Here is a 14123-nt window from a genome sequence, read left to right as displayed (position 1 = left end):
CACAACGTATATGATAAGGGGCAAAATAATGTTGACTTCGTCCATATGTCTGTATGTTTGTCTGTAATACATTGGAAGTGACTGTGATCTCCTATTTGCTAATGACTCTCCCCTGCATTCCATATCAGAGTCTGACATGCAACAGAGTATGGACCTTTTCTCTTCAGCTTGCAACAATTATTGGTCCCATAGTGAGCATCATAAAAGACGTTTGTTGAACCAACCTGCACCAAGAAAGCCTTATATACAGCCCACCATCAGAGTAAATGGCCAAACCCAAGTTCACCTATCTTGGTAGCTACGATGTCGTAGCCTCAGCTTGATTTGTTGTGGTTGAGGCTACGAACTGATCCAATATCGTGTGTGGAGCAAAAAAAATCATCACTAAAGTCAGAAAAACAAACAGTGTAGAAATCAACTACATAAGTATAATCATGTTGTGAAAGAAGTTTGGCTTATTTTGAATTTTTTAAGCCCTTACACGATAAAATAAATGGGCATGGTTACTCTAACCTTATCTGTCCGCCATGACAGATAACGTGATACTCTCGCTGTGACCCCTTTTCTACGTAAGGCTTGCAAGAACATATTTTGGATATTCTACGCTATATTATTATCAATCAAGTGCGAATAATTGCTTCTTGGTTGAATTCCAAAGTTGCCGATAAACCGTATTTACTTTTAATGCACAGAATTTCTGACCCAAACGGCGCCAGATTTTTACTACGATTTGTTTACATTTCCAAATAAGGCATCAGTGTCCTTATATGGCACACAAACAACTGAGGCTGAGAACGGAAGTAATCATTATTTGAAATAACATGGCGGACAATCTAAACGAAAATGTCGACTGAAAAAAGTAAACGAGATTTTACAACTATTTCTACAATGATTTTTGATACTTCCGGTATTAAATAAGAGGACTACTCTATTTATTGGATTATATGCAAGGAATATGTTTAAAGTGTTATTATTAGGCTAAAAGAGCGCCGAGTGTGATTCACACCTGGCTTGCTCCATTAACACGTATATGCTCATGTTAGTACCCTGTCCGTGAGGTACGAGTAAGGGTACTAATATTAGTACTACTATCTTGGCAGCACAGTTACATATAGTCCACAGGGATGATGCAATCAACGCTAGAATTACTAGAGCAAGTGTGGTCTTTGGCAGGCTATGTGCAAACTTGCAGGAGCACAGGTGTATCAGTCAGCAAACAAAACTTAAGGTCTACAAACATTGTGTTGTCAACCCTGCTGTATGCTTGAGAGACCTGGACAGTGTACATACACCATGCCAACAGCTAAACCATTTTGACATGGCCTGCCTGAGGAAACTGTTGAGGATAAGATGGCAGGTCAGGGTCACAGAGGGCCTCAAGGGAGAATATTCCTAAACTAATGAGTCACCCTCTATAAATAAAGCATTATTATTATTATTATTATTATTATTATTATTTGTATTATTATTTGTATTATTATTTGTATTATTATTATTATTACTGAGGTTTTCACAATAGCAGGCCTTCCAAGTATCCACACACTGCTGATGAAATCACAGTTCAGATGAGCAGGCCTCATCAGCAGAATGTCAAAAGAATAACTACCAAGGAAGATCTTCTATCATCAACTAGGGGAAGGAAAATGATCTTGGGGTGTCAGAAGCAATGCTTCAGAGAATCCTTCAAATCATCCTTGAAGCATGGGCAGTGTAAATGTTGGAGGAAAGCAACACACATCCTCTAATGATTTGCAAAGCCAAGCACTTAATCTCTGGTCAGGTGTGCCACAGACAGTTCAGAACTCAAATTGGCCTGGTCATCCACTTGCGTACTTGCAGTAACCAAACCAGTGATATGGTCATTTTTTAACTTGAAAGATTTTCAAGAACAACACCTTGGTTAGGTTTTGGGTTTAGGTCAGTTTCTTAAGGACTCTGGTCAAGGATTAATCTTCAAAAATGTTTATTCATGTAATCCTTGCGTATTGCAATACTAACTATGGATCATTATGGTTAACATTCATTATCGATTAGACAAGGAAAAAACGAACTTAAGAGCTGAGCTTATGATGATAAGAGTTTCATTTCATAAAAGCATATCTGCATATTTTACACGAATTGATTAAAAACGTGTTTTAAATTTGTTTAGTTTATGCAAAACAATCTAGTTTCAAGCCCTTAGTTGTCAGTATCTTGTTTGTTATGACCACTGTCCATATTTTATAATGATGCATTTGATCAGTACAAACTGAGGTATTGAAGGAAGTTTAGGATGTTCTGTGCATGTTTGAAATGATTCTACCACAGGTAACCCAAAATGTCTTATCCAGCTTTCTCTGATACCAACTTAATTGTAATAGCACATGAAGCAAGTTCTTCTAAAGCAGCACCCCACCCCACCCCATTACAGTTGGAACATTGCTAACTGTAAAATTGATGGTTTACATTTATTTCTGATAGAGCTGTCAACATTCGCAGCACAAAATTTCACCCGTTTTTGTTTCAGTTTCATTAAAAAATAAGCATATTTCCAAGCTGTAACCTCATTTTCAATGTAATCAGTTTGTTTTTTATATTCAAAGTCTGTATAATGGTATTCTACAGTTTCACTCCTGAACCAGTCAGACTGAGCCTATTGAGAGCAGTGATCACAATATTTTGAATTTTAGTGTTGAGATAGCTTTCAGCATTTTTGAAAGAAACTATGGATAATCATTCAGATTTCATAATTATGATAATATGAATACTGTAGATGTATATTATTTTTATGATACCTTTTGATGTCCAAAACCATATTTTATGTTAAGAAATAATATTGATATAACAACTATATTACATTTGTGGACATTTTTTAGTGGGACTTGTCAGTAGATTTAAATGATGAACGGACTCATAATTTAAAAAAACAAAAACAAAGACCAGAAATAAAACCAGAATTATTTATCTGTTCAAGGACAGTCAGATTATCATGCAAGTATATTGTTTTTACGAACAAGGTTATAGAGAAACATGATTTACGTACCTAGTCATTGTACCGGCTGGGCATATCAACACACAATCTGAATCATGACATAAAGACATTAAATTTCTTGACAGTATTCAGGTAAATTGATAATTTTGATTAGTACATGAATAATGTGGGCAGAGAGCACAGCGTATTTAGTGTCCAAATATTGGATCATTAATGGTACTTGGTCACTGAGAACACTTCACTCAGAGACAGAAATTATTTCACCCTGAGTTAGTCATGGTCATCAAGCCACATATTGATTAGGGCTTAGTCGGGAATAATCATATGTTCATGTTTTTCAGTATGCAGTAAAAACTACCAGATCACATATTTGTTAAACACAAAACATGTTTCCAAACCTTGTAAGTAAAATACCTAATTTACTAAATGCTCATCTTGAGCGTCATGGTTCATTTCCTATCTTTTCCTGCTTTTAACCCTGATACACTTTTAGAATCAACCCTTTAGTGATACTTGAAAGATATTAGTGCTAGTTTTTATGATATTTGAAGTTGAAATGTAATATGTTTGCTGCCAGATTTTGTCTTCAGCAATAAGGCAGAGAAGATGTGAAATCACAAGTCATTTGAACATATGTAGAATAGGTTAAGTCTACTCCATCACAGTTAACAAGGAGATTCATAGGAACATGGAACCTGTTTAATTGGTCTGTTATATTTCCTGTTTGAAATGTTCATTATCTCAGCAGACAAATGATGTAATAAATACAGAGGGCCACCCCCTCTTCAATAGAAGGTTTTTCTCATGTGTTGAAGATACCTTTGAAATGGTTGACAAAAATCACTGATACCTTGTGGTTTTTTTTTCAGGGCTGTTTAGGAATGTTTGGTTTGTATTAGATACATGTTTAAAGGGTTTTTAGAAACGTGAAAATGAGCTTAAAAGAGAATATCTTCATAATGGTGGACAAAAGATCCCATACATCCAATATTTAGACTATTTTTAACTTAAATTTATTTATGGGGCTCTTATTAAATACGGTCAGTTTTGGGAAAATGAGAAAATGAATTTGTTGTACACATTTGATTGGCCTTTGCTATAGGAGGCATCCTATAATAATAATAATAATACACTTAAAGAAAATACCAAAATAGGTACCTATTTGCTGAATGTGAAAAAAATTGCAATCCGTTTGGTAACGGAAACCTTGACTTATCACTTTGTTTTTTTGGGTCAAAGCAGCAGTTAGTGCCCAGAAATTTGGAACCCACCACATGAAATTTATCAACTTTTAATATGTCATGTATTTTAAATTTCTTTTTAAAAAAATTCAAAGTACACTAGAAATAACTATATATGACATATCAATCAATCAGAATGTTGTTAATGCCTACTGGAGGCACCACTTATGAAATAAATACCAATTCAGTAAGTCTTGTCAAGGGAAATCCATGTTTGTTTTTTTGTTTTTTAAAATCAAGTTTTAGTGTGATGCATTGTGATGCCTCAGACGTGATATTAGTGTATATCATCAAACGTGAAAGGTGTCAACTCTCAGAGTGATGCCCATAAACATTTCCGTCAGAACCTAATTAAGTGCTGGCTGTGTTTTGATCTGGGACAGAAGAAGTGTTTATTACACAGTTAAAGTCAGTTAAAATTAGACATGGTTTGTATTATCATATTATGTCTTTTGTATCAAATGAAGTCAACAGGGTTAAGTAAACTTTAAAAAGCATGCAAGTCATACCTGTATAACAGTCACAGTTGACTTTCAATTAACCATTCAAATCTTTTAAATATTGTTATGCAAGTTATCCTTATTACAAAATATGAATCAAACATAGCAGGGAAGTTACTGTATATACTCTCTTGCAAGTTGAGTCCAACTGCATGGTATGCAAACCCAGATCTTCTGTCGCATAATGCACCAGCAAATATGGGTCTGTGCAGTTTGTTCTACTGATTACTCCTAAAAAACTGCACAGACTAATATCTGCTAATACATTATGCGAGTATATACAGTAGGTGAAAGGCATACACAGTGATTAGTTTCATAGAAAGGGTTAATTATGGAGAAGCAAGATCAAAAGTTTGTATTGAACTTAGCATTCCTAAATTGGCACTCAGATGATTGCACAAGGATGAGCAGAGATTTTGTGATTACTTCCTGTGAAATCATAGCATCAGTGTTTTAAAAATTGGATTAATATGTAGGAAGTGTTTAATCTTGGACAGCAACCAGCATGTATGGGAAACCTTTTCTTTAAATGTCTAACATGTTCGTTTCATATTAGACCACTCTGGGGACCACTCTGGTGGTCTTGTGGTTAGTGCATCTGCCTCGGATGTGGGAGGTCACAGGTTCGAACCTAAGCTGAGTCATACCAAAGATTTATAAAAATAGTACTAGCAGCTACCTCACTAGGCGCTCCGCATTAAGAAGTTAGTGTTAGGACTGGTGAGCCTGGTGTCAGGATAATGTGACTGGGTGGGCCATCATGCTACGTGTCTGCAGTATAATGCCCCAGTGCTAGACATCACTATCAACTGCCACACTATAGACATCCTAGCGATATGACTGACAAATTGTTAAAGCTACATTTAAAATCTAAATCACACACACACACACATTTTGCTAAGTTGCAAAGTGAAATTTAAAGAGGAACTTACAGTATTGTAAATTAAATCCCAAATAATCCTAAATGTCATATCTTAAGTTTTAAAGTAAAGAATGTTCCAAATGAATTCCATTGGTCTTGAATGTCCTGATGTATCATGCTGATATAATCCTGAATGTCTTTGAACAAGTTCTCAATACTTCCAAATATTTTCGTCCAAAAAGTCAAAGAGCTCTTTTTAATTCCAATGAATAAATTAAATAAATAATGCCTCAAATTATATATAAATACAACTATCAGTAATTCCACTGACCTTTTATAAAACTGGTTTGAATGATTGTTTACCAAAGTCTCTGTATATCCATTTTTCACTTGACCTGCAACCTGATAGTATTTTCTATGGAAAAACTCACTAACTCATAAACAAGGTCAGGTCTTGAACATCTTGTTTACTTGAAAGAATCATTACAAATCACTGGTAGGCATTAATTCCACAACCCCAGTCACAGACAAAAAATATAACATAATATAGACGTATATAACACAAGAATTCTGTATCTTGCCTGATAACACATTTCATTTTGAAATAACACTGACCGTGCATGGATATGAAATAGCTGATGTTCCAGATAGTCTTCACTCAATTTAGTGTAATATCTGTTCTTCACCATGTTTGGAACTTGCAGACATGATGATACAAAAAAAAAAACCTTCAAGAAAACCTGATTATCCATAAAATTTCTGCCATCACCCCTGCCAATAAGAACTGAACAAGTTATAAAAAACAAAACTTAAATGGGTAACTTTAACAACTCCACACTACATTTCATCTACCATCTCTGCATCATTTGTTTATGGTCTCAGAAATGCATGCATTCAGATTTTGCATTTATTCCTTCTGGACCACTTGGTAGCCTAAGTGGTTTGAGCATCCACCTAGGATGCGAGAGGTCCGTGGTTCAAACTCTGGCTGAGTCATACCAAAGACTTAAAAACATTGTACAAGCAGCTGCCTTGCTTGGTTCTCAGCATTAAGAGGCTAAGTGCTAGAACTGGTCAGCCTGGTGTCAAGACACTGGTAAGTGACTTCCATATGTCTGCAGCATTAAATAATGTTTCAGATATTAATATGAATTCTCTACTGACATAGAAATCAAAATACTGATAATATTGTAGAGATATATAGAGCAGTGTATAAAAAAGACCAAGAATAGCAGTATGTTTGAAGTTATGTTCTTCCATCATGTAAATTAGTATCACTTGAACTTGCGACTCAATACATGAATGTCCGCCATTTCAAAATAACTTGAGCTATCTTTATATAAATGTGTGGGTGAACAATTATATGCTTCCAAAATCCATGTTGTAAATGTTACTTGAAGATGGGTAAGGTATAGGTACAGACCCTGAAATAGGTAATTGGATCAGTGAACTTAGAAGGATATGCAGAATGAATGTAAATAAAATGCAGAATTAACACTAATGAAATGATCACTGAATGCACTGTGAAGAAAATGGAGAGTGCAAAAGCAAAATACAGAACAATGAATGATAAATGAAAATGGAATGAAATTGCATTTCATGAATGAATTTGTATTTCCATGGTTGAAGGTCCTCATTCAAGCTACAAGACCTGGCATCATTTTTGTCAAGGCCAACATAAAAGCCAACTGCCATTGATGTGATGACATTACCAATGGTGGCATAGAGGGTTTCACGGTTGCAATGGAGTTACTGATTGTAGCGCTTAAAATTACCTCCCTCAGCTCCAGTGCACATGCCCACAAAAAATTTCCAGTTCCAGATAGTTAAGAATTTTGCACTGTTTTACGCTTGGTTAGCGAAACATAAAGTCAACAAAGGAAGGAATCTGAGCTGTACTATGGATCATTATGGTTAAACCAATGAATAAATTATTATGTCTAATATCTTTTGTTCATACTAGGGAATAATTACAGACATTACTTCAGATAATTAGATTCAGTGCCCATAATTACATTATACCAGATAATTAATATGTACTGTCCATACTTAAATGATATAAACTAATTGAATACACTGTCCATATTTATATTATACCAGATAATATAGATTAATTATCCATAATTTCAGATACATTTGTAGGAACATTTCACTTTTCTCTCCAATTTTAAACATTTATTGCACATTTTTGGCTGTATAACTTTATCGAAAACCATCTTAACAATTTGCATTTTTCATACGTTGATATATCTTTCTTTCTCAGTTCATTTATAACACGAGTTAAGAAAGTTTTATCACGAGTTAGATACATTAGCTGATCTGTAGCACTGAATATTTTAAACCAAGAAAGTTTTTTTTAAAATGGAACACAGTATATTAGTGTATTCAGCGGAACTTAACAAAGCAATAATTACATTAACTGTCATAAAGATAAAGAAGTGTAAATAATGCAGATGGAATATTTATTCATATTTGGGTGTAAATATCATACATAACTTTCAGCATGATTTTTCTTTGCTTATGCTGACACATTGTAATAACTCTAAAATTTGCTGGGGTCTAATTAGGCAGCATTTCTGATTACCACCAGCAAATTCATCTGGAACAGCCTTCTTAAAATTAGTTTAATTTTGATTATCTTTCCTTGCATGAAATACATAATTTTAAAAGATCCAATTATTTCACAGATTCCATCCTATTACTTTGGTTTACCTTTTGAATCAATATTGATCCATGTGACCGGATGTAAAATTGCAGACAGTATGATTTAAAAAAGAACATGCTCTTTAAGTCAATAATAAATGGATACTCACAAATATTCGTATTTGTTGTTTTTATCTGTCAGTCCCTCTTTCTATCTTCGCACTATTATATACCCATTTTTAAGCAGAAGTATGTTTATGTAATATACGTATGTGAACACGCATTCATTCAGACATATACATACCCATGCACCAGATGAAATGAGACAGACAGACAGGCATACAGACAGACAGATAAGTGACAGCCACGAATATCCGATATATGCTATGTGTGTTTAACATTATAAATTTCTCCAAATCGTGTACTCTAAAAACTCCCAACTGTTCGAGGAAATAAAATTAAAATTAAAATCATCAAAGAGACTCATACATGCGCCTGTCTGTTCAAGCATGGATGACATTTGTGCATTTTGAAAAAATTATATCCTTCCTAGATATAACTCAAGTTATTTCATGAAAAATACAATGAACATTAATAGAAGTGCTGAAGTCTAAATCAATAATAAAAGAACCTTAAGAAGTTAGAATTTTTTTCTCGTCGTTCAGCCTCCATCAACTGAAATGATTAAAGCTGTAAAAAATAAACGTTTTCAGTATTCTTCAAGCAAGATAAATTGCAGTAACAAGCTTTTTACGCAGCGATACTTTCACACAATCAAATAATACAAACTGGAGCATGAGTTAGTAATGGAAAGATATTGAAGTTCAGAAATGGGCAGAGAACATTTATTTGAAAGCTGGGAACAGCACAAATTAGTGAAAAAAATAGAAGATGTAAAAACAATTGATAAAATATTGATAGAATTTCATTTTAAGATGGTGAGATATTGATCTTGCTTATTGAATGTGAGCAGTCTGTCACATTTTCTTGATCTACATCTGCCATCTTTATTGATTGAACTATCCGGAAGTTAGTTGCACCGAGATGCCTTCTGGTGTTTTCAAGGGGAGATAATAACCGTTAAATGGTCTATACTGAAACAAAATAAGATCTAATATTTGCTGTTATAATCATCAACTGTATTGTTACACTTATTGCAGTTCTGTTTTTATTATAAATTTATTGCTATGTTTGTTGAATTTTACTTAAATTGTTGGTTTAACTTTCTTTCTGTTGTTTTAAAACCTAGAGTTGTTACACTTGGAATTCTTGTTTTGAATAAATTTTTAACTGCTGTGTCAAAAATAAATTGTATTCTGTTTTGATCCAACATGTTCCTGTAGATTGCTGTTGAGAGTAATTGTTGACAAATTGTTCTATCAAAAGATGTGTTAATTCCGTCCCCCCTCCAAATTGCAAAATAAAAATAAAAATGGAGTGGGTGTGATAACTGACATTTTGTTGTTTTAATGACTGAGTTATTTCCACCCACAATATACAGCATGCTGTATTGATTTACTGTGTTGACCTTGGTCTGCTTGCATTATCCTATAGGTGTGTAGTGTAACTAATATCTTTGTGGTCACAGTCAACAGGAAACCCTAAATACATGCCTAAAATATCCTTCTTTTTCCTGCTGGATATTATTGGTACTAATAAAACTCTGTAGCTAAGTATGGGTTAAGTATTAGTGTATCATAGCATGACTTGGAAGATAACCATTAAACAGGCTGTAAGAAAATATCAAACTTTAACAAAAGGTCATCATTGGTGTAAACATCTTATGAACAGATCATTTTATGGTTGAATCCTTCCTCTTTACTTACAAAACTCTTCATCCTTCCAGTCTTTTATTGGGCAGGGAATATGGAAATGGTTTCTGACCAGTCTGATTAAAATGAGATCCCCACAGTGTGATGCACAAGTTTGATGGATGCCAATATGGGTCCTTATTTTTGGTTGGCCTTTTAGTTCATCAATCAAATCACAACTTAAAAGTTTTGAAAGTGACATGTCTTCCCAGCAAACATTTGTAACATGTTATTTGACAGGCTATTAAAAATATGTGGACTGGGAATTTCAAAGGTCACCAAAACATGTTTGTTTTTATGATGTTTTGAGTTTAATACCTTTCTTCTGCACATGATACATGATCATCAATATATCTGGTGGAGAAAGAATACCAACCCATGGGTATCTACTGGCAAGCTTTCTCACACACCAACATAGGATGAGCCTGAGACTAAAATCCATGCAGACAGATGTGAGATGGCAGTGATCTCTAAAGGAGAAGACTCTAGACCACTTGATCATTTGGGGCCCCACAAAAACATTTAAGTTTTATCAGCATCTGTCAGATCTCCATGTCGGACAAAGAAGATCTGATGTTATATAACCAGAGTTGATTTCTATCCGCCTCTCACACTTTTTTTCCCAAGAGTCGCAACTCTAAAACAGTTGAAGGTATTTTTTTTTTGTTTGGTACAAATGTGCTGTTTTTTGCTATTCACAATTTTCCACATTTTTTTCCATTTGTCCATCCATCCATCAATGACCAACACTTATTTCTGCAGCAAAACTCTAAAAACTGTTTATGATAGCTTCATTAAATTTAGTTTATTTTATTTGGATTGTGGTGTAGATGTTCCTTTTGTTACAGGTGTTCAGTTTTTGTATTTTTAACTTATATTTTTAACATTTCCTTCCATGTCTGTTTATCAATCCCACCTTCATTCATACTTTTTGCTTCCAGATTAGAAGACTACATCATCAACTACCTCCATTAAACTTGTGCAAATATTAGACTAGTGGTCTGAATGTGCCTTATGCTGTTGGGAACTGTTTAGTTTTTGTATCTTTTTTACTTTTTTGTTCGTTTGCCTGTCCATCCTTCCCTTAATTACTATGTTTATTGAGCAAAACTATTATTAAAAAAAAAACTGTTCAATCTATTCATGTGACAATTTGATATATCAGTCTAAAATGTTGATGTTCCTTGTACTTTATGTTTGCCCGTCTGTCACCAAGGGCTAAATCACCAATATTAAGTTTTATCCAAATCACACTTTATGCCTGTTTACATTGTTTATATAAAATGTTTATCTGAAATGTTTAGTCATCTAATGGACATTTTGGTGGTGTGGGTGGGTGGGTGAAAATGATTCTTATTGTCCAGTCATTATAGGATCTAATGTATATATTAGCTGATATATGAATTTTTTTCAAAACAGAAATATATGGGATACTTTCAAAATGTTTTCTTTTTTCTGTCAGATGGTTGCAGATATAAAAAAAATAATTGATCACTGTCATATTTTTAGTAACATTATTACTTATTTTCCTTTGTAATTTTCCAGATTCTTTGAAAAAAGTTGAAGTGAAACTAAATGGGGATTTTTTTAAAATATAAAAAAGTAATTGTTAGAACATTGTTGTTAAATGTGATTATGCATAATGGAGCAATCAGTTAAGCCATAAAAATGACGTTGAATCTATTTCCAACGGAGTTCTCAGTAATTGACTTAACTGTGCATTTTATGTATTGACCCAAGATACACTAGTTGTGGCTTGGAAGAACGTAATACCATACACCCACGTGTTAGAAATGGAATGTTCCAGAGGGTAGGATTTTCTAATGACAGACTCAAACATTATCATGTTTTGCTGCCATGAAATGTGTTAGGCAAATCAACCAAATACAGATTTCATTCTTTGTGTATGGGAGAAATATGTGTCTGTCATTCATAACCTAAGCTGGCCTAGTTTCTATATGGCCCTAGGGAGATTTACAGTATGGTGCACTGATCTGTATGCTGTAGTCCATACCAGAGTGTTACGTGCTATATGGGATAGGATATGATGTTTCCCTGTAGTGTCAAACTGAAGAGACAATAATGCTTTGGCTGACTACCACAAGCAGTCATAATGTGAAGCGAATTACAGAGGATGTGTTAAATTCTCTTTTTCAGGCCTCCACAGGTACAAGTAGCCATGTAACCGCTGTGAAACACCCAACAACAGCCCCAGTGAAAGAGCGGAGGTGAGTCAAATAGGTTCATTATGTCCCGTCAATGACTAGTGCATCTGAATTGTAAATTGAATGAATGGCTGACAGGACAGGGGATGATTAATTCTTCTGTATGTGGACATTACACAAAATATCAAGGAATTGACATCTTTACTTCCTTGTAACAAATTAAGTGGACAAAGCTTAAAGCAGTATAAACAGCCTGAATATATGAGGCAACCATATTTGTGTTGTTTCCTATTTTATTTTTGTATTGTGTGACTGTTTCGTAGTTAGAAATTGCCCCAACCACTTAGCATGAGAGCATGAGTGGATACATTGGAGGAATGGCATTTCTATTAAAGACAGAGTTCAGGTATAGGTTTAAAAAAAAAATGAAGAGGGAGTTTGAGGATGAGCTACATTAAGTGGAATTTAGGAGGCAATTGATTAATGATTTTTTGGCAGGCAAAGCAGTTTATATTTTGTTCTAGAGACAGATGGGCTCCTATGATAAGAGTTTTGTGTAACCTGTGATTATGTTGTGTGTTATTGGAGGTGAAAGGTATGAAACTCAGGGAGTAGGGAAAGAGTTATAGACAGCCTGTATGTGGTTTGGTTCATGTTAATCCAAGACTGTATAAGTACACATATCAAGGTTGTCTGAGGTATAGTACACCCTATATTGATGTTAGTGCAAGAACATACAAGTAAACATCTCAAGTATTTTTTTTTTGAAGTAATTCTTTGCTTGAAAAGCAACATGTACACGTCTAACATGGTAAGCCGTTGCATAAAAATAAAAGTGAATGTTTTCATTTGTTTATCTTTCTTTCCTTTATATATATATATATATATATATATATATATATATATATATATATTTATACACACACTCACACACAAAAGTACATGTATTAAATATTTGTCTAGTACATATTATTTACTCAGAGACCTTTGGGAACCCTCGCAGAGACATGCCACCTTGCTTGTATGTGTACTTAGTTGCAGTAAATTTGGACAGGTAATAGAAATAAAACAGGATACAGAATTGATGTGTTACAAGTCACTGTTGTTGAAAAGGAAGTAATATCCATCTGGAATGAAAGGTTTGTTTTTGTGCATAATTTGGTATATGTGTGTGTGTGTGTCTATATATATATTATTGTCTTTAGCACAGCATTGGACTCGTTAATATTTACTTTAAAATAAAATACTTGATATATATTTTTGCAGTCTTGGAACATGAATATATAATGTACTATTTTGCACTGTGCGGGGAGAGGAGGGAGGGAGGGAGAGGTTTCTTATACAGAAATTCCTTATTATTGTACTATATCCAGGTGCCTTAGAATACAACACTTTAGAGTGACGTCACCAAATGATGAATCTCATTATACAGTACTCCCTCATTATAACACTGTCCATCAGAACATAGAGTATAATGCCTTATAGTGAACCAGTTTTAGAATAAACCACACTAATACACTAAACTGTGTACGTGTTTTGTTACGAGTCTTTGGAAGTAACAAGTTTGATATGGCATAGGGTTACGTTGAGGCTATGCGGCTGAGATGTATTCAAATGCCATATCAAGCAAGTACTTTCCCCTGGCTCGGTACAAAAATTAAATGCAGTTTCTTATTTATTAATAGCCCCATTTTATGCTTTCTAAATGTTTTTAGCTTTACTTTATGAATGAAATTCAGAATCAACTGGGATTTATAAAAGTTCAAGTCACTGTATCTAAAAATATCTATGTGTGAACATCAACATTGGCAACTTAAGTAGTTTGGATCTGAGTGCATGATATGGAAATATGGGCTGAACAGCTGTATGAAATGCCAGATCATGCACATAAGATTAAATGGGCATGTAATAATGTGTTATTTTAATACCA

At 34.1% G+C, this 14123-nt stretch overlaps 1 protein-coding gene across 1 annotated transcript in view; it reads left to right on the top strand.

Moving 5' to 3' along the window:
* The window catches only part of LOC149797069 (uncharacterized), a 243610-nt gene that overhangs the window by 108247 nt on the left and 121240 nt on the right, over positions 1-14123 (top strand). Inside the window, exon 9 of the mRNA XM_089961743.1 lies at positions 12186-12256. Within this exon, the coding sequence (XP_089817869.1) occupies positions 12186-12256 (71 nt within the window). The remainder of the gene's footprint in view (positions 1-12185; positions 12257-14123) is intronic.

The sequence above is a fragment of the Sinohyriopsis cumingii genome, chromosome 6 (assembly GCF_028554795.1).
Source record: "Sinohyriopsis cumingii isolate HCF-2022 chromosome 6, ASM2855479v2, whole genome shotgun sequence".
NCBI classification, from domain to species: Eukaryota; Metazoa; Mollusca; class Bivalvia; order Unionida; family Unionidae; genus Sinohyriopsis; species Sinohyriopsis cumingii.
Note: the sequence above shows the minus strand (reverse complement) of the source record. Positions and strands in the feature narration are given on the sequence as shown.